General features: G+C 38.2%; 2 protein-coding genes across 2 annotated transcripts in view; one reads left to right on the top strand and one right to left on the bottom strand.

Moving 5' to 3' along the window:
• Positions 1 to 12,343, top strand: part of zfpm2a (zinc finger protein, FOG family member 2a) — a 162,933-nt gene extending 150,590 nt beyond the window's left edge. Inside the window, exons 6-8 of the mRNA XM_041794381.1 lie at positions 5,800 to 6,006; positions 6,615 to 6,842; positions 8,789 to 12,343. Coding sequence (XP_041650315.1) covers positions 5,800 to 6,006; positions 6,615 to 6,842; positions 8,789 to 11,343 — 2,990 coding nt within the window. The 3' untranslated portion in view covers positions 11,344 to 12,343. The remainder of the gene's footprint in view (positions 1 to 5,799; positions 6,007 to 6,614; positions 6,843 to 8,788) is intronic.
• Positions 12,344 to 12,536: 193 nt separating this feature from the next.
• The window catches only part of si:dkey-122a22.2, a 36,066-nt gene continuing 28,246 nt past the window's right edge, over positions 12,537 to 20,356 (bottom strand). The window contains exons 8-11 of the mRNA XM_041794382.1: positions 19,446 to 19,587; positions 13,432 to 13,514; positions 13,219 to 13,315; positions 12,537 to 13,103 (exon numbers count right to left, since the gene is read on the bottom strand). Coding sequence (XP_041650316.1) covers positions 12,936 to 13,103; positions 13,219 to 13,315; positions 13,432 to 13,514; positions 19,446 to 19,587 — 490 coding nt within the window. The 3' untranslated portion in view covers positions 12,537 to 12,935. The remainder of the gene's footprint in view (positions 13,104 to 13,218; positions 13,316 to 13,431; positions 13,515 to 19,445; positions 19,588 to 20,356) is intronic.

The following is a 20,356-nucleotide window of genomic DNA, read 5'->3' as shown; positions in this document are numbered from 1 at the left end:
GCCTCAGAGACCGAGGACTCTCACTGTCCCTGGAGTGGGTTGAGGCATATGATATTGCACAAGACATCATGTACAAATTCACATTTTTGGTCGATTTTTGTACATTCAAATCCCACATATCTATGTTTTTATTTATATAATGGATAATGGATAAACTATTTACACTCTAAACATGTCTCTTTCTTTTTCTTTTTTCTTTTTTTTGGAAAGCATCCTACAACCGGGTCCCGTGACCCCCAGTTTAAGTCACTAAAAAGCTTAATTCTTTTATTTATTAATGCATCTAAAGATACATTTTGCTACCTTTTAAGGCTATGCAAACAAAAATCATGTTCCAATGATGCGCTAATTTAGCAATCATAATGATAATAATTATATAGTAAAGAAACCACTTATTATAGGTGTGCTGAAATAAAACAGGCGGTTTCCACTGATGTGCTGCTGTCTTTCTGCACTCTAAAGAGGGAAAGCACAGATATTAACAAATTTTGTGATGACTAAGACCTTATTTCTTTATGTGTGGCAGATTAAAACTTCATAGAGCTGTTTTTTTAAGAGTTAGAAGTAGTGGAGTATACAGAAAATTAAGGTAGAATAATGAAAACCAAGGGAAAAGGTTTGACTAACTGAATCATGCTATGTGAAGTTGAAACTTTTTTCTTTAAAATGCATGAAATGGTCAACAGAAGAATGTCTAGATGATGGATCTTATTTGCTCCTATTTCTCAGAGTACACCAAGATGCTTTGTAATACGTGACCCCACTATGCAGGAAATGCCAGTGGGCCACTGGTAGTTTTCCCAAGGGGCTCCTTTCAACCCTTTTAATAATATGTGGCTGTGGTGCAGTAGGTCTGTTCTCCATAACTGTAATAGCCTCTGCAACAGTAATGTGTTTGGACAGATGGGAGAGGCAAATGCTGATGTGCTTAACCACGCATTTTACAGCTAAACTATTAAAGAGTTGTGCTGTTTACACACCAACATTTGAATACCTGTCTTCAGGCCAGTTTAATTATACAGGCCCTTCTGTTATTCTTGCTGCTTTGTTGTCTCTCTGCTTTTGCACAGGGCACAAGAGATTTGTTTGCAACTTCATTAAGATATGGTGGTGGTAGCCGTTTGAATAAAAAAAATAAAAAATATTCCTGCTTAAGTATCTCATACTCAATTCTCCCTGCCTCCCACATACATATAAAGATACTGTACACATTCATTTTCCTATAAAGTCATTCAAAGAAAGAAAATTAAAAAATGTCCTGTGATGCCTGCACTTTGAAATCTCTCAGGGCTTTAGGCAAAGGGGAGGGGACACACACCCTGAATCCCTGTGATTTATCCTGAGACATTTGATTAGTTTATAAGTATTTAAAGGAGGCCGAGGGTTTGCATTATAATTTTGGTTCATGAATTCCTTCATATGTTCATCTTCAACTTCATGTTCAAATAAAGCATTAATCAAAGGAAAAAGAGGAAAGAGGGCATTTAGCCAGTAGAGCCATAGACTGGGGGGCCTCAGTGAGCTGGTGGATATGGTATTGAGAGACTGTAGGAAGCAGTGGTTTTTAATTATCTGGACTACGTACAGGATGCCGTTTTTGATTGTTTTAATGAGGCAGCTGGCCTATTGTCTCCCCTTAATTCCTTCATTGTTTTTAGAATATGTCATAGTTCTTTATTCTTTTATCAGGTGCTCTGCAGGAGGATTTAGACAATAGCCTTCATTCCAACTGCATTGGCCACTGCACAAAGGCAGCTCACTGCAGACAGTTAGCAGGCAAACAAGTGCAAATCACAAGCTGCACTTTTCCCAGCCTTTTCCCCAGTTTCATGACTTACTGTGTGGGTCTTTTCCTCTTATACTTGACAACGCGTGCTCTCTTATTCATAAAGATCAGGTCGTTGTCAGAGGCGACTCACCTGTTTTTCCGTGATTTAAATCACCTGTCAAGAAAACAGCCAGGATATTTTTTTAGAGCTCTTCTATGGAGTATTGTTTTTTTGTCATCTACCCTCATGATGCTTTTATGTCACATGCTCTTCATGCCTCGCACCTCCATCTGTACGTGTAAATGACATGCTTCAGCTCAGTGGCTTATTTACATTGGTAAGCACACAAATGCACCGATGTTAAGCATGTGAGTTTGGCTATACACATGATTTTATAATTAAGCTTTATTCTCTAAATCATTCCTCTGCAGTTTTGATTTAAATACCAGTGGTTCCCAATCTTGTTTCCCTTATGCCTGCCATATTTGTACCTAAGAAAAGCTAAGCCCCACCAGGACCCACTTCATTGATTTTAATTGTTTTCATTTGCAAAATTACAAATTAATAGGCCAGCATACACATACAATATATATGTATAGACTATTCATTATTATGACATCATATTAGAACCACTCTGAGAGAACTTCATCATTTTAAAAATCTTAAAATTCTCCAGTTTAAAAAGTCATTAATTTATGAGGGGGGAAAAAATAGAAATCTTTTACTTTAAAGGTGCAGTGTGTAAAATTGGGAATATCAACATCTAACATTAAATTCTAGAATGTGATGCTGATGTCTTTGGTAATAAATGTGGCAACCTGTGGAACTGAATAAAAAAATATGTAAATGTTGTTTGGTTCTTTTTGTGGTGCCATGGAAACATGCGAAATGCAAAAATCCAAGATGGCGACATCTGTGGAGGGGGCCCTCCCTATGTGTGAATAAATGGCCTGTTCTGAGTTATTTAAAAATAAATGTATTCAGATGAATAAACACAAAAAGTTTTTTTCTGCTAAATGCTTCAAGGCTAAAAATTACACACTGCACCTTTAACATTCATCAATGTACATGAACCAAAACTTTGACTTTTTGAGATTATTAAGTCAAAATTTCAACCTCTGTTTTCAGTTTGATTTCTGAAAAAAAATTTGCCTTTCCAATACAGAAATTTTATGATTTTAAAAAATCTAAATTTCTGAGTTTCTCATGTCAAAATTTAAGACATTACTAATTTGGAATTTTCAAGTTTTTCTCGTACATCAACAATTTTTTAAACTCTTAGTTTTCTCGTAAACATACAACTCTGTAGTCACTAATATTTTTTTTTTTTCCCAAAGTATTTAACTTCTTTTGCTCAAAAATAAACGGATCCTCTTATTTTATTCTTTTATGGTGGCCCTAATACATCTTCACGCCTTATATTTCTAATCCTATTTTTTTCCTTTCTCTTTATCATGCTTTTAAAAAGAGAACAGAAAGGTGTCATGGGTGTTACAATTACAATCGCAGTTATTTTTCATATATCCTAGAGTACACTGTCACATGTTTCTCAGCGTGATTTATACATAATCCATTTGTTCTAAAGTGCTGTACATTTTTCTAACTCCAGCCAATGAAAGTAAGTCTTTTCATACAGTATATTTCAGCTATAACCCTAGCCACTGGGCTGATGTTGGAGGATCAACCTGCAGGATATAGCTTTCATGCTGAATGCAAAAAGAATCGTTTATAAATATTTATCTTTATGTGGAACAGTCTCAGGTATTCAACTAAGCTATAATGAGGCAAACGAGTGGTCTGATTTATTTTCATTTTAAAATATATCGAATTTTGACAACGTCACAGCAGACAGGGTCCCACGCCCCCCTAGGGGTGCACAGACCCCAGGTTGGGAACCACTGATCAGACCACAGAAAACAGTCCAACATGGACACATAATGCTTTTTGTTTTACCAAAGCTAATAAAGATAGGATTCCTCTATTTTAATGTTATCAGGCATTAAATCCTGCAGATGACTTTCAGGATCCTCACTCACAACAGAAAGATCTGTAGGATTTTTGGCTTAAAAGCATTTTCTTCTGCTAAAATTTGATAGCACATCAGAAGCAAAGCGTCATTCAGTGTCTTTAATTCTTTTTAGAAGCTGAACATGTATGAGCAGGCTCCATTCAGCCGAGAGAAACTTTTGTGGCTTTGATGCAGATATCTTCCCTGCCACTGTCAGTGGCAGTTTGTATCTACCTTGATGGTAACTTGGGCAGACAGTAGTGGGGAGTTTTGTTATTTTAATTAGGAGATAAAAATTCAAAGGGCTTCTCCAGGCAGTGTGTGGTATGACAGAATCGTAACGAAGAAGTGGAGCTGCCTAAGGTGTGTGTCTCGTCATAGCAGATTGGGCGACAGATAGGCAGTACTCCTTAAGTTGGCGCTGACGTGCACAATTCACCAAGTCACTCACTCTCACGCACGCGAAAACAATTGTAAGACACACGTAGGTCTTTAAAATACAGCAGGAAGTAAGACTGTTCCTCTCTCTGCACACGTTTGTGCTGCTTTTATGCATTTCTTCACCAGCATTTAGGAAGGAATAGAAAGGTTTACTAAAGATAGAGATAAAAAATCAAACTAAAAGACTAGGTCGTTAGAAACTTAAAAAATGATTAATACAAAATAAAGTATGTCATGAACTGAAAAAAGGTCTGTTTCTATTCCTCGTTTCAATTCCTAACCAATCCACAGACAGGTCAATTGTTTTCACAGGGACTTACATGAGCACCTCTGTGACTACTCAGAGCTAAACCTTTTGATTTAAAGGTTTTGTGTAAACATGAATAATCAGTGGTTCACACATGTATGGATTTTGTCGCTGAGTCCCCTGCCTTCACACCTCTCCTCAGGACTCTCTTTATTCCACATCAGCCAGGGCTCAAAGCACATGTCCCCTCTCAGCCTGACACTCCGTCAGTATGTTTGCACATCTCTAAAAGCTAACAGCATGCTTTAATTAATTGTCCAGCTTTCTGTGGAAACAATGTCCTAATTCTGCCATTTAGCAGGAGCATATCATAGTTTGTTGTTATCTCCCCAGCCAGATTTCTGTAAATAGTCATATTAAAAACTTTAATCTCTTCAATGGAAAATGAAGTGTAGCTGAAAAGCCCTGTCATGTGCTGAGATAAATATTATCTAAGCTAAAACCTTCACTCTCTCCCTCTACCCCCGCTTACTTATCCTGCCCCTCCCCTTTTCTTTGACTTAATGAATATGTTCAGAAGATTTCAGAGGAATGCTTAATCCCAAAACACAACAATCTAATAATATTGAGGACCTGTCTCTGCGTTCTCGCTGACAACAGCAATGAAGGATACAGTTTAACCCAGCTGAGGTGTTCCTTGCTTCTGCTGTTTATTAATGCTAGCAGCCTGAAAATCACATTTTATCTACACAGACTTAAACATGTCACAGAGGAGCTGTAAAGTGAGGACATGCCATGGTGTTATAACAGTTTAATTTCTTTTATTTCATGATGTCCTGACCTACAGTTCAGCATTTTATTGCAAAATAGATTTAGAGTTTTACTTGAAGCAGCATCCTCCAACTTTCCAGGGAATGCATGGCTAGAAGCCCACATATGGATGGATGCATTAATGATAATGCATACTGAATCAAATTAGTTCAAAAGCAATAATATATAGTAGCATGAATCTCAATATGAGGGTGCAACAGGCTTTATGCTATAAAGGAGGAGGCTGGGGTGGAGGAGCCCAAGCTTTGCTAGCAGCAGCAGTGTTGTGCGTCAGCATTAATGCAAGCAGGGATTCGTGAGAAGTATGTCATATTTAAATAAACTGCTGTGTTGAGAGAAGGAGCTGTGATTGGCTGTGGAAGCTGGGAGGCAATAATTAGGATCAGCTGATCATGGCCGGGCATATGCAACTAACGCTGAGCTTCATTACATGAAAATACTGTGTTGCTATTTCTGCTATTAAAGCAAGTATCTAATGGATCCTGTATCTCTGTTTTGTCCAGGTGGCCAGCTGTGGTGCACCACCACCAAGAACATGATGGAGGGCGAAGAGCTAGTGGCGTTCGCTGTGGACTTTGACTCACGTCTGCAAGCAGTGAACCACATGTCTCTTAGTGAGGGCATGTACCCAGCCAGGCTGCTGGACAGCATCCAGCTCCTGCCTCAGCAGGCCGCAATGGCTTCCATCCTGCCCACTGCCATCGTCAACAGTGAGTGTCCACGCACACTGACACAAGCATTCATACAGAGCTGGAGAGAGATGTGCTTTTGTTTGGACTTGCACAATCACACGCACACTCATTCTCTATTTCTGTCTCACACATGCACTAGTTCACAGCCTGCACTCAGTCACCTGCTTAACAAGGAGTGTTTTCTCCACCAGGCATAGATTAACCCAGATGAGTCACTGCACTAGAGATAACAGCCATTGACCTTCAAGTTTTGGGTTCAAATAAACACAGAGGCTTGAACTAATGTGTTGATTGCAATAAAAGCACGTCCCATGCAAATAGTGTGTTTGTTTACTTAGCGAGGGCTATCTGGGTTCAGCTCAACAGGGAGGCTTCTGTAAGCAGATGGTCCAGTGTTCTTGTTTGCCCTTGAGAAAGGGCACCAACCCAGCAGTAGAAACAGCAGTTTATAGCAGAGGATTTGGGGGAAAAAAAACTTTTTTACACAGGCACTGAGAGACACAACTGTAGAAGTAAAGGAAAGCTGTGTATGATAGTCCACAAAGTCTTTATCTTGATTTTTATGTGTAAATGTGAAAGCACTGTACACATCTCAATATCATACCCTTGTTCATTGTCTTCCCCAGAGGACATCTTCCCCTGCAAAGCTTGTGGAATATGGTTTCGGAGTGAGAGGAACTTGCAGGCCCATCTGATGTACTACTGCAGTGGGAGACAGAGGGAGCCAGACACAGTCATGGAGGAGAATGACACTGGTCCCCACCATACCCCTAGTATCTGCCCCTTCCCACAGTGTAACAAGAGCTTCTCTGGAGCCAGAGCCCTGGAAATGCACTTAAACACCTCACACAGTGGTGAGTGCCAATGTCAATGACGTGCAACCACAAGGGATTAACTTTTCCTCTTTTCTTCTTCTTCATAGTACAGATTTAGAGGGGGTTAAGGCTGCAGGCAACTATTTATCAATGGATAAAAGAAGTGGGGGTGTAAAGGTGTTTCTGGGAAAATATGTATGGACATTGTGTGCATAGTTTAGAACAGGGGTGTCAAACTCAAGGCCCAGGGGCCAAATCCGGCCGTGGTATAGTTATACCCGGCCTGCAAAATCGTATCATATTTTTATTATAACTGGCCCACCAGTATGAGGCCTGTAGATTTCCTTCAGTATAAAAATTTAAATTTAACTTTGATGGTTTAAAAAAGGGTAAAAATAATTAGATTAAAAAGTCAGGAATGTCGGAAGAGAAAGAAGCTTGTGTTTACATTACATATCTTAAATTTTACATCTCCCAATAACTACTTAAACTTATGATTTTGACTTTTTAGTCTAACATTTCACCCTTTATATTATCAGTTTTGAAATTTATCTCATATTTTGACCTTGTCAACTCATTACTTTGACTTTTTATTACATATTTTGACCTATAGGAGTCACAATTTTAAATTTTAATTCATATTTTGATCTGTAACGCTCATGATTTTGGCTATTTATCTCATATTTTGACCTTTTAAACTCATGATTCAAACTTTTATTTCATGTTTTAACCTTCTAAATTCACAATTCTTTTAATTTTATCTTGTATTTTGACCTTTTATACTCACAATTTAAAGATGAACTCATGTTGACCATTTAAACTCATTATTTCAAATTTTATGTAATTTTGTCCATGTCCACGTCTTACTTTGACTTCTTATCTCATGTTTAGACTATTAAGATTCACAATTTTAATTTTATCTTATATTTTCACCTTTAAGATTCACAATTTAAAATTTACTCTTATATTTTGAACTTTAAGATTCACAATTTAAAAAACCAATTCCTAATTTTATCTCATATATATTGCCATTTAAAAACATCATTTTGACTTTTAATTTTGTGTTCTGCCGTTTTGAAACAATAAGTTTGACTACTTATCTCATATTATATGACCTTTAAAACTATTTGGAATTTTTCTCATATTTTGACCTTTGAAACTCATGATTTGGACTTTATTTCATTTTTTGACCTACTAGATTCACAATTACTTTCATTTTATCTTTTATTTTTTAGACTGTAGACTTTGTAGACTCTTAGACTCACAATTTATTATATATACTCATATGTTGACCATTTAAACTCATTATTTCAAATTTTATGTAACATTTTGTCCATGTCCACTTCTTACTGTGACTTTTTAATCCCATATTTTGCCTATTAAGATTTACCATTTTAATTTTAAACTCATATTTTGACCTTTAAAACCAATGATTTATAATTTTATGTCATATATTTGCCTTTTAAAAACATTATTTTGTCTTTTAATTTTGTGTTCTGCCCTTTTGAACCAATATGTTTGACTTTTCAGCTCAAATTCAGGCTTTTCAGGCTCAAATTTTTGAGCCTTTAAACTTATCATTTGACCTTTTTTAAATTATCAAGCTCATTTATCATCAGTTTTAAGTTTATAATTCTTTTTTTCCTATAATTTTTTACTGATGAAAATAAGGTTGGCAGTTTATGCTTAAATGTTGACCCAGTTAGGCTCTCAGGTCAGACCTAAATTCAGAATCCACCCCCTGTTGTGATTGAGTTTGACACCACTGGGCTAGAAAATTAAGATAGAAACATGCCTTGTCATCAGCCTGTACAGTTAAGATTTTAAAACCTTTTAAAGACCTTTTGAAAAAAAAAAAAATATTCAGGATAGAAGTGAGCATGGCTTGGCATTATGCATGAGTATTTGATGGTTTCTACAGGTAACTCTAAAGGAAAAGTGGGAGGCAAGATTCTGAGTATTTTTCCCTTTTATCTCCTTCACAGGTGTCAAAATGGAAGAGAGCCTCCCTCCTGGCACCAGCTTGAAATGCACAATCTGTAACTACACAGCAGATTCTCTTATTACATTCCAGCATCACATCATGTCTCACCTGTCACAGGCGGCCTTCAGATGCAATCACTGCCATATCAGCTTCCAGAGCCACAGGGAACTCTTACAGCATCAGGACTTACATGGGCATGGCAGCAAACTTCACAGGGAGGGAGACAGCACCGAGCAGTCCCCCAGGGGGTCTGAGGAAAGCCTCCAGCAGCAGCAGGCTGCCCGTGCTGAGCTGGCCAACAGGAAGGACGCTCTGTTGGGAAGTCCCAAGAGGGCCCTCACCAAGGAGACCAGCACAGACACAGAGGCTGACAAGGCTGAGAAGAAGCCTATGCTGTCTGTTCAGAAAGGAGAGGCCCACCCAGGCAGCAAAGCCAGTTTTTCTTACACCAGGATCAAATCTGAGCCCTCTAGCCCCCGACTGGCCTCCTCTCCTGTGCAGCACAACATGCCTACATTTCCCATGGGCCCCTTTTTGTCACAGTTTGCTTTCTCCCAAGACATTTCAGTAGTCCCACAGGCTTCAGAGATTCTGGCTAAAATGTCAGAGCTAGTTCACCGGAGGCTGCGCCATGGAGGGAACAGCTACCCCCCAGTCATCTATAGCCCCCTTATGCCCAAAGGGGCCACATGTTTTGAATGCAATATCACCTTCAGCAACCTGGACAACTATTTGGTTCACAAAAAGCACTACTGTAACAGCCGCTGGCAACACATGGCAAAGTCCCCAGACTTCTCCACCCTTGCAGACAAGGTCCCTGAGGCAGTGAGCCCCAACAGTGGTCACAGTTCTGTAAGCATGTTGGCAGGCTGCCACCCAACAGAGGCCGATAATCACCTAATGCAGTCTGCCTGTCTTAACTCCAATGTGTTGGACATGATCACTGCTGGAGCCAAGGGGGCTGATAAGGATCTTACAGGACAGGGAAAGAAGGTTCCTACCCCAACTGGGGCGGAGGAGCGGCTCAATGGCAAGCAGATGGAGGGGAAGAGCCCCAGTACAGGTTTGGTGGAGAGTGACAATGACCCAACCAAAACAACCTGTGATGCATGCAATATCACCTTCAGCCGTCATGAGACCTACATGGTCCACAAGCAGTACTACTGCGCCACCCGTCATGACCCACCTATGAAACGGTTGTCAACCAACAAGGTACCCTCCATGCAGAGAACCATGAGGACACGCAAGCGCAGAAAGATGTATGAGATGTGTCTACCTGACCAGGATCACCAGAGGCCCCCAATGGTTCAGCCAGGTTTTCTTGGGGTTTCTCCGATAAACCCCTGCACATCCCATGACGCTGTAGAGAGCCTAGCAGACCGCTTTCATCCCAGGTGTGACATATTCCCGGGTATGGTGCCCAAACACCTGGAGGCCTCTCTGACTGTCACCAAACCTATTCTGGCTCCCAAATGTAATACAGTGGAGCAGCAAGAGTTGGATGCTCCCATTGATCTCAGCAAAAAGTGTTCACCGGTCCCAGACAAGTCATGTAGCTCTCCTAAAAGACTGTTGGACTATCATGAATGCGCAGTGTGCAAAATAAGTTTTAACAAAGTCGAGAACTACCTGGCACACAAACAGAACTTTTGCCCTGCAACAGCCGCCGCCGCTGCTGCCACTCAGCAGCAGCAGCAGCAGCAGCAACAACAGCCACAACAGCAGCAACAACACAATGAAACTGGCAGCCTGGAGCCAACTCTGTTCCCTGATGTGAAAAATGAAAGCAGTAGCAACCCTGATGATGTCTTTGAAAAGAGCCCAGGTAAATGTGACAAGAATGGGAAGGTGATGGTCCAAAACGGAGGCATATTCCCAGCTCACCTCAGCCCTCTGCCAGGACCCAAGGCTTTTGCTGAGCCACAACTCATCCAATCAAAAGACGAAAAGAGTATGTTTCTTCCCCACTGTCTTTATCCCGGGGCGATAAAGAAGGTGAAAGGTCCTGAGCACATATCCCCATATTTTGGGATAAAGCCAACTGATTATGTGACTGGGGTTGCTGTGATGCAGGGAGAGGTCAATGAACAAGAGCAGAACATTAATGGGGGTGGAGGCGTAGGAGGAGGAGGAGACACAGGAACAACCAGAGAGCAGGCCCAACAGCCTGCTGCTAATGGCTGCCCTCACACTGGCAAGGAGCCCCTTCCACTACTGCCCAAAAACCGGGGCATGGTCATCGTCAATGGACACAAGCCAGAAGAGCGTTCAGGTAGCACCCCAGCACAACAGGAGAACCAGCCTCAGCCAGAGAGCCAGCCTCCTAATTCCTCACCTACGTGGGCCACTGAGAACCAGGCTGACTCCAACGAGAACATGTCACCTTCTTCCAAGTCTCCGAATGACGAGGCTGCACCCACGGCCAACAAAGGCATGAACGGATCTGGAAGTGGCAAGTACTGCCGCCTTTGTGATATCCAGTTCAACAACCTGTCAAACTTTATTACCCATAAGAAGTTTTACTGTTCATCACATGCTGCAGAGCATGTAAAATAAGTTAACATAAATAAGACCTAATTTTCTTCCTCTTTCCTCACCTTTCCTTGCCAGTTTTTACCCAATTTTTCTCTCTTTTTTTGGTACACTGTTGTATTTGGAATAGGGCATCACGCAGTGACAAACGCTGCTTGTGGACAATCAAGAAAAGCTTCTTCTTCCATTGTTTTAAGACTTAAAAATGCAAAATCATTGGTTAGAAAAAAAGAAAAGAATAAATCAAGAATAATATTGGTGCCACTTTCTTGTTAATTTATTTTACAATCAGTATTAATAGGGGTAGTAATCTTAATTTAAATTTAAAATGAAATTTATATCAGAGTTGTTTGTAATGTTATTGTATAGTCATTCTTGTGTAGCACACATATTGTTTACACTGTATTGTAGGCTCAATGAAACAATAGACAATACAAAAAGGAGATGCATTTTAGACACAAAAAAGCTACTGAGGCACTTGTGTATTCTTATTTGCTGTACCAGTTTCTGTATATGGCCAAAATGTCACTTGCTATTGCTACTTATGACTTGTTTGCCTTAAAAAATCACCAACTGAGTGATAACCAGGCAAAATCCTGCATCTCACATTTTGGCTTATACAAATGGCTTTGCATACATACGTGACTGTTTGTCCCTGTCTCTTTTCTTCAACTCAGATGTGGATGTTTCATGAGGATGGCAACATTCTTGTATAGTACTTGTATTTCTGTTCGATGCTTATCTTTGGTCTCCCTTTTTTGAAATTTGCTCTTGATGCAATACTTTGTAAATTAGGGAACATTACTGAAAGCAGTATTATGAAATGGGGACTGTGCATATAATTATTTGTAACCCCATAGGGGAAAAAAGAAGCTGTACAAGAATTAAGTTTATCACAGACGAACAAGATGTGTGGGAGGTCAGTGGGAATACTGATGTAAAATGATCATTCCAATGTCCTAATTATGGGAGAAAATGTTTCTTAAAACGTTGTTGCTATGCATGTATATGGATGGAATTAAATTCCAAATCTGTTGGAAATTTTTATTTTAATGTGGTGTCATAATTAAACTTAAATCCTCAGGATAAACTATTGTTGTGTGGTCTTTTACACTGCGTAACCCATCAAAACAGATGAAGTATGCCACCTAAAGAAGAAGAGTCAAATTAAAAAATATATTTAAAAAGTACAAAAGGCACTTTGATGGTCAGATATCTGTTTGCAATTATTATTATTAAAAAAGAACAAGTCCAAAAATAGAGGCCCAGTGTGGTTGAGATTTGCCCCAAACACTAGATCATTTTCATGACTGGAATATTTGCAACATAGAAGGCGAGTTAAATAACTGTATCCAGTGAATTAATAAGAAATAACACCTCTTGTTTTTAACAGGCCAATCAACCGAAGAGACTGAAATAGAAACTTGAGATTGTTGGATTTGTGATGGAAATTGTTTCATCACCAAAAATACAACGCAGCTAATTTTAGGTGATAAGCCTCTAGTGAAGCAGATCAATGCCAAAACAATCAAAAAGATAAATATTTTATCAAGTATAAAACATTTTTTACAATTAATCTGACTTTGTTTTAGGTACAGTTACATCTTGGCCATGGGTCACTTGCTCTGCTGTTTGCCTTGCCGTTGTTTGACTAGTTTCCTCAGGTGCTGGCTGATGACAGATGGCTTCTTGTAGATCATTCGCCGGTCTGCTTCTTTTATCTGAATGTGATGGGCTGATGGATAGGACTCTTCCAGAAACTTCTTTTGAAGCCTTGCAACCATCTGTTTCAGAGAAAAAAAATGATTTACAATGGGGTTTACACAACTACTTATTGAGAATTGTGATGCAACTGTGCATGATCTTATACATAATACGGCATGGAGCAAACATTCTCACCTGGTTCAGGTGTTCTGGTATTTCCTGGTCAAATGAATCCCCAGTGATCACACTCACGGGTGTGCGACTGGTAAGAGGCTTAAACTTTGAGATATCCCTGTAAAAGAGTAGATACAGGTAAATACTAATTTTGCTCTGTATTAATTCAACTTTTGGATTACACTTTCATAGCAAACAAGATGCAATACATGTAAAGAAGTCAGTCTGCCATACCTGACTTGTGCAGCACTTTCATTCAAAAAGTAATGTTCATCTACAGCGCTGCTCTGGTGGGCGGGGTTACTTAGCAGATACTTCTATAAGGCACAATGAAAGAGACGAACTGTTAAGAATCACATATCATTTAAGGTTCCATTTTCATACATTTTATGAAACAAGTATTACTAGGCCAGGGAAATATATCAGATGTTAACCATGTTACAAAATATTTCCAAAAATGTAGGATAAGACATATTGTTTAACTTCTGTATAGTTTATGTTGATGTTAATTTAAAAATAGATGCAAAGCTAAATGCTCATTTAAAAAAAAGGTAAAAACATGGCTTATCCACAAACATTTATATGCTTAATGATGGCATCAGAAATGTTCAGTCTAAATGGGAAAATATAATTTTACATATTTATTCTGATTTTTATTTTTATTTTTTAAATGGGTAGATTATATTTCTGTTTTTATAGGCTCAGGACCTTTCAGTTGTTTTTTTATGCACATGTACTGTATTTTGCATTTGGCCCATGTTGATTTGACTTAAAGCTGACTGATATTTCTTTGTTTGTTTCTTTACAGAAAAAAAAATGTTTCGTCAAAAGCTACATAGTACACAGAAATGATTTTTGTAGCCATTGTCTGGTTACCAGTGGTAAAAGCAATCTGAAATTAGGAACTGTGAACATGTTTTCAAAAGCAGACGTTTCGAATTAAACACATTCCTCTAATATATATGGCGTATACAGTGCCCATTAAAAATATTCACCCCCTTGGATGTCACTTTAAAGTGACCGACCAAATTCAACAGAGGTCCAGCCAACTGGTGCTAGTAGTCTCACAATTAGTGAAATGGGGATCACCTGAGTGTACCATGTGTCTCAAGTGATGGTAGTATAAAGAGAGCTGTGTCTGGAAGGTCCAGCCACTGGTTAATCACTATTCCTTGCTACCATTACACCATGAGGACAAAAGAACACTCCAAGCAACTCAGAACAAGTTATTGAAAAGTATAAGCCAGGGGATGGATACAAAAAAAAATCCTAGGCACTGAACATCCCCCAGAGTTCAGTTAAATCCATCATCTATAAATTGAAAGACTTTGCACATGTGTAAATCTGTCTAGATCAGGCCGTCCTCACAAACTGAGTGACCATGCAATAAGGAGACTAGTTAAAGAGACCACCAAGACACCTATGACTACTCTGAAGGAGTTACAAGCTTCAGCAGCTGAGATAAGAGAGACTGTGCATACAATTGTTTTTCCTCACTAGTCAGAGCTTTATGGGAGAGTTGCAAAGAGAAAGCCTTTAAAGTAAACTCATTAAATCTGGGCTAGAGTTCACCAAAAGTCAAGTGCAAGACTCCATGGTCAAGTGGGAGAAAGTTCCTTTGTCTGATGAGGCCAAAATGGTGCTTTTTTTGCCATCAGACAAGACACCTGACACTGCACATCACCACAAAGACACCATCCCCACAGTGGTGGCAGCATCATGCTGTGGGGATGCTTCTCGACAAGTCAGGAAAGCTTGTAAAGGTAGAGCATAAATAAATGCAGCAAAATATATAAAAATCCTGGAGGAGAATCGTATTCAGTCTGCAAGAGAACTACGGCTTGGGAGGAGATTTATTTTCCAGCAAGACATTACGCTGAATCATACAGAGAAAGCTATATAGAAATGGTTTAAACACAACAAGGTGCATGTTCTGGAGTGGCTGAGTCAAAGCCAAGACATCAATCCAGTAAAGAATTTGGGGCTGGGTTTGAAAAGGGCTGTTTTGCAAAGAAGAATGGAGTAAAGTTGTAATGTCCAGATGCACAAGCCTCATTGAGACATATTCACACAGCCTCAGTGCTGTGATTGCAGCCAAAGGTGACTCTACTAAATACTGACTTGAAGGGGGTGGATATTTATGCTGTCGCTTACCTACATCATATATTTTTATTTAACTGATATGACTTAGTCAAAATCAGTTTTAACTTTGACATTAAGGAGGATTTTTGTCAAAAAAGCCAGATTACACTGACCATGATTGATTTATAAAGTCAATAAAGGGTAAAACATCCAAGGGGTGGGTGCTTTTTATAGGCACTGTACATGTATGCAGTATATGATCTGTTTCTGTAACCTACATTGACCTGTTGAATCAAACAGACTGGGTTTTCTGGTGTAGATCATGATTAAAAGTACTGCTTAGAGTTGATGCGTCCCATTCTCCTGGAAAACTAATTGGAAGTGTCCATTTTTATAAGATGGCACAACTCTTTAACTCTAATTCACACAGATCCATCCCATTTCACCACATACCAACTGAGGCCATCTGTTGAGCACCTTAAAACCAAAGGGAAGTGAAGTTCACTACTAAGATCCCTGTGGTGGGACCAAAAATTGGACTGTTGCCAAGAATTGTTGTCTACCATATTACAGCCAAGACCTTTAGCTTAACCTTATTCAAACACAACAGTCATACATGCTATTACTAATGCATTTCACTCATTACAATCATTTCTTTGAACCCATGAGAAAAACTGGAAAATTTCTTCCAATGATAAAATAATGTCACACTTTGACAGCATAGTTTAATACAAAATTCAATGTACTGTTATGTGAATACACTGAAATCATTGCACAACTATCCTGATTCTCCCTCTAGATTTGAAATCTTAAATCGAGCAGGTTCCCCTTCAGCTGTATTTCCCACCCACATCTGATGAAACCAAATAGATTTGGTGTTCTTAACATCCCAGCAAACAATTCTGCTCCAAGTTCAATTAAGCTGTGGTTACAGAACATGCCCTTGAGAAATGGACTGTATGCTCTACTGAGTCTGGCAAGCTTATGAGTGTCTGTGCATGTTATAACCTTCACTAGCCAGTCGACAAAACCTTTTTCTGTCCTTGGAGAATTCAAGCACAATGATTTCCTTATCTCCTTGGCAACGATTTGAATGCTTGAAAAGCTAAAATAAGTCTCTTATATCACTACTATCATCAAATAGTGTGCAGCTGGCAACAGGGAACAAGGAGTCTTAATGAACCTTTCAATTATCCCCAGTAAACTAACATAGTATCATATGGGCTGCTGCATGTAGACATATAACTGAATAGAATCTGGCTCAATAGCTGTTTTCCACAATAACAGGCAGCAATGTGACGACTGAATCAACACTAATTCTGATTCATAGCATATTTGAGTGTAAACAAGAGCCTACAGCGTAGAAAAATGTTATCTTCACGCCACAACTAAACACTTGTGTACAGTATTCACTAAAATTTTCTCTGTTAAACTGTCTCACATGTCAAAAGGCTGTGTTTAAAGTAAAAGTACTGCAGACATCAGGAGATTAAGCATCCAATGCAACCTAATATCAGCTTCATAAGGATTCAAATAGTTTTTATTTTAAAATCATGCCTGTTGCCATCACACATATGCTTGACAGCATGAAGACACAACTTTTACAATCACTATCCACTCTAAGGGAAGAGGATATGTGATTATTCTTGCACCAGCACCATCTACTGGCGCTAGCCATACTGTAAAGATAGGTTTTTGTGACTGCCAACTATGTACCACTTTTTTTTCCATATTTCTTTTAGGTTGACAAGAGCCAGGAAGTATTTGAATAAAAGGGACTCTTCTTTTTTGAATGTACATAAATTATTCTCTAAAACAGTTTTCCCAATATCCTTACGCATGGACTGTGTTAAGATGCTGATGTTGATTTTCCACTGATTTATCACATGGCTGTACTTTTTAGTCTTTTTCAGACCACTTTTTCCTCTTTCACCCTCATAACCAAGAATCAGGGCATCATTTTTACCAAGCTCTCACTTCAGAGGTCAGCCCCACAGCTTTATCAGATCTTTATTTGCATTTAGTGGATGAAACTTCAAATGTTTTAAGGCTTCAGCTGGGGCATTTTAACACAATAGAACATTTTAATTTTAATTTATATAAAAAAGCTCAAACATCTTCTTTGACATGGATAAAAATACCTTTAAAAGAAAAATGGACAAACTGAATGAAGGAAGAAAAATAAATTCTCTACTTCTCATGTATTCCTCTTTGTATCAGGTCACTTTCAAACATGCTAAAAGTAACTGATCTTCTCCCATCATCACAACCCCTAAGTCCTTTTCAGAACAGTCAACTGAAGTCCAGTTCCCATCAGTTTAATTCATCCATTGATACCTGAGAAATTCCTTCCCTAGCTGCTCACCTATGGGGCTCTACAAGGTTTCAGTTCATACCCCTTTTTATTTTTGGACACTACTTTTTTCAGTCTGGTAAAGTTAACCAGGAGTAACAACATTCAGATTAGCCAAGTCTGTGTCTCCTTATGAAAATGAAATACTGAAAACCAGGGGTGGAATTTCACTAATTACTTTTACCTAAATCACTTTCACTGTAATTGAGTAGTTTTTGGAGGTACTTGTACTTTTTTTAAATCAGCACTTTTACTTCTGCTTAAGTACATTTTAACCAAAATAACTGTGATTTTACTTGAGTACAGTAGTTGTACTTTTTCCACCTCTGTTGACTACACAGCAGGATATAGTGAGACAATGATTCCACATCACGACTGACAACAGCTGATGTATTTTTCTTTATTGTAGAGACGACATTTTAGCTGAAAAACCGAGTTGGAGATTCATATTGTTGGTATATTGTTATTGTGAATAAGGAAAGATCATATTTCACTGTACCACTCCTCAGTCGCTACTGAAGTGGTGCGATTTTAGATTAAATCAAACTGCAGAAGTTGCACTATCTATTTTTTTTAAAAGAAACTGGTATAAAAAACCTGTTTACAGTTGTTTTGCAGCAAACAGTAAGACACCAAGCTTCTTTAGAATATTTAGCACAAAATCCTACTTTTCCTATTTTTTAATTGTATTAATAATTTGAGAATGAGAATGGCATAAAATTATAATTCCTATCAATGCAACAATTCATATTGCATCTGCAACACGAGTCAAAATAATTGCAGTTAGATTTTTTTTTCTAAATGTTCAGTTCTAGTTTTTAGAATAATTGCTACAAAGCTTTAAATTGAACAAATCAGTAAATATATTACAGTGAATGAGGTAGATACATAAAGATAAGTAATTCACATACACTCAAACATCATGCCATCCTAACATACATGCCTGGCCTTTAAGAAAGGACAGTTTATGTTTAATCTATATAATACTGTGTTTGTTATAGTGTAAAATGATTTATTGCTTATGCTTGTTGAAAAATGCTAAGGATGAGGAACTTAAAAAAAAAAAATCATGTCAAATCCCAAATGCAATATTGGGAAAAATGCAATTAGATTATTTTCCCAAATTGTTCAACCATAATATATATATTCAGTACTCATAGCTTTAATTTACTTTATATTAAATACTTTTAACTTTTACTTGAGCAGATTTATAGACCATTACTTTTACTTTAACTTGAGTAACTATACTCCTACTTGAGTACAATAGTTGTGCACTTTTTCCACCCTTGCTGAAAACTTTTTTTTTCTTAGGGCCGTTTCTTAACAGATGTGCCACTTCTTGTTACTTCTTAGCAACATTCATTGTTTTATTTCTAACTTTCATTTTATTTTATCTTATCTTTTTTTACTGCATTTGAATATTTACCTTTCTGCATGTCATTTCTTAGTATAATAATATCCTCAAGCATGGCCCCTTGTAAATCTACCTTTAAAAGGTTCATTTTAAGTACAGTTATTATTATTATCTTTATTAATATCATTTTTATTATAAGTATCTATAGTGACAGTAGTAGGAGCAGTAGAAGTTTTAGTAGTGGTAGTACTAGTAATAGTTGTGGTAGAGGACCAATGGTAGTAGTAGTAGTAGTAGTAGTAGTAGTAGTAGTAGTAGTATGCTGCTAAAATGTGGATGTTTCAACGTGATTTTGATACTTTTTGAAGACCCTTATTAATCACTGAATTTCATTCCCAGAATACTTAATTTACAAGCAATTAATACACTTTCAAGTGCATGTGTGTACATTAGTCTGACCTGGCGCTGAATAAAATCCTCAGAGACGTTTTCGCTTCCGTTGATAGTCACTTCAATTGCCCCAAGGATAATCAGCATACGGCTCAACCCTGTTGCTGCCAAAAACTGCTTGACTTGAAGTGATGGCAACAGCTTACCATACCTGAAAAAACAGAGAAAGATTTCCACAAATAAAACACGCTTTCAGCAAAACAAAGTGTTGCTTTCCAAGCTCTGTTTGTTAAAAAGTCACCTTAAGACATCAAACAATTTTAAGAAAGTTTGACAGCCAGAGGTCCAGAAAAATGTATTTAAGCATTCCAATGAATTTACAGAAAATTACCCCCTTAGTTTGTATAATAATTGGTTAATTATCTACATAAATGTAATCATTATAGCCACAATGAATCGCTGTCATGAGAGTTTATCAAGTAAGACAAATTTTCAAGATGCAGCTGTAAATGGTTGAATTCTTCTTTATTTGTTGCTCTAAATGTCTCAAATCCAAAAATATGATCATAGGGATAGAGAGTTAGAAATGGTTAACCATGATGTATGCCCTTTTTCCTTTTTTTTGCAACCCAAAATCTTGAAGTTTTCAGAAAACATTCAGCTGGGGAATGAAAAATACACTTTTTGGATATTAGAAGAGAAGAGCTATGGGATTTTGTAACTCAGGAGGCCCAATCGGTCTTGGCTCACTGGTGCTTTGAATTGGCTGGTCTCAGCCTGTGGAGTCTGATCAATAGTGCCGTTTGCCTGCTGCTACCACCAACACATCGTGCAGTCTGCTACTACACGCAGCCAACAGCAGCAATGGGAAACCCTCAAGCTTGTCTTCATCTTACCTTTGATTTAGATTACACCTACAGCACGGTGCCCATATCTTTTCACTTTTTCCCTGCTTCATTCAATAATGAGGTAAAATGTAT

Source organism: Cheilinus undulatus, linkage group 8 (assembly GCF_018320785.1).
Source record: "Cheilinus undulatus linkage group 8, ASM1832078v1, whole genome shotgun sequence".
Classification (NCBI taxonomy): domain Eukaryota; kingdom Metazoa; phylum Chordata; class Actinopteri; order Labriformes; family Labridae; genus Cheilinus; species Cheilinus undulatus.
Note: the sequence above shows the minus strand (reverse complement) of the source record. Positions and strands in the feature narration are given on the sequence as shown.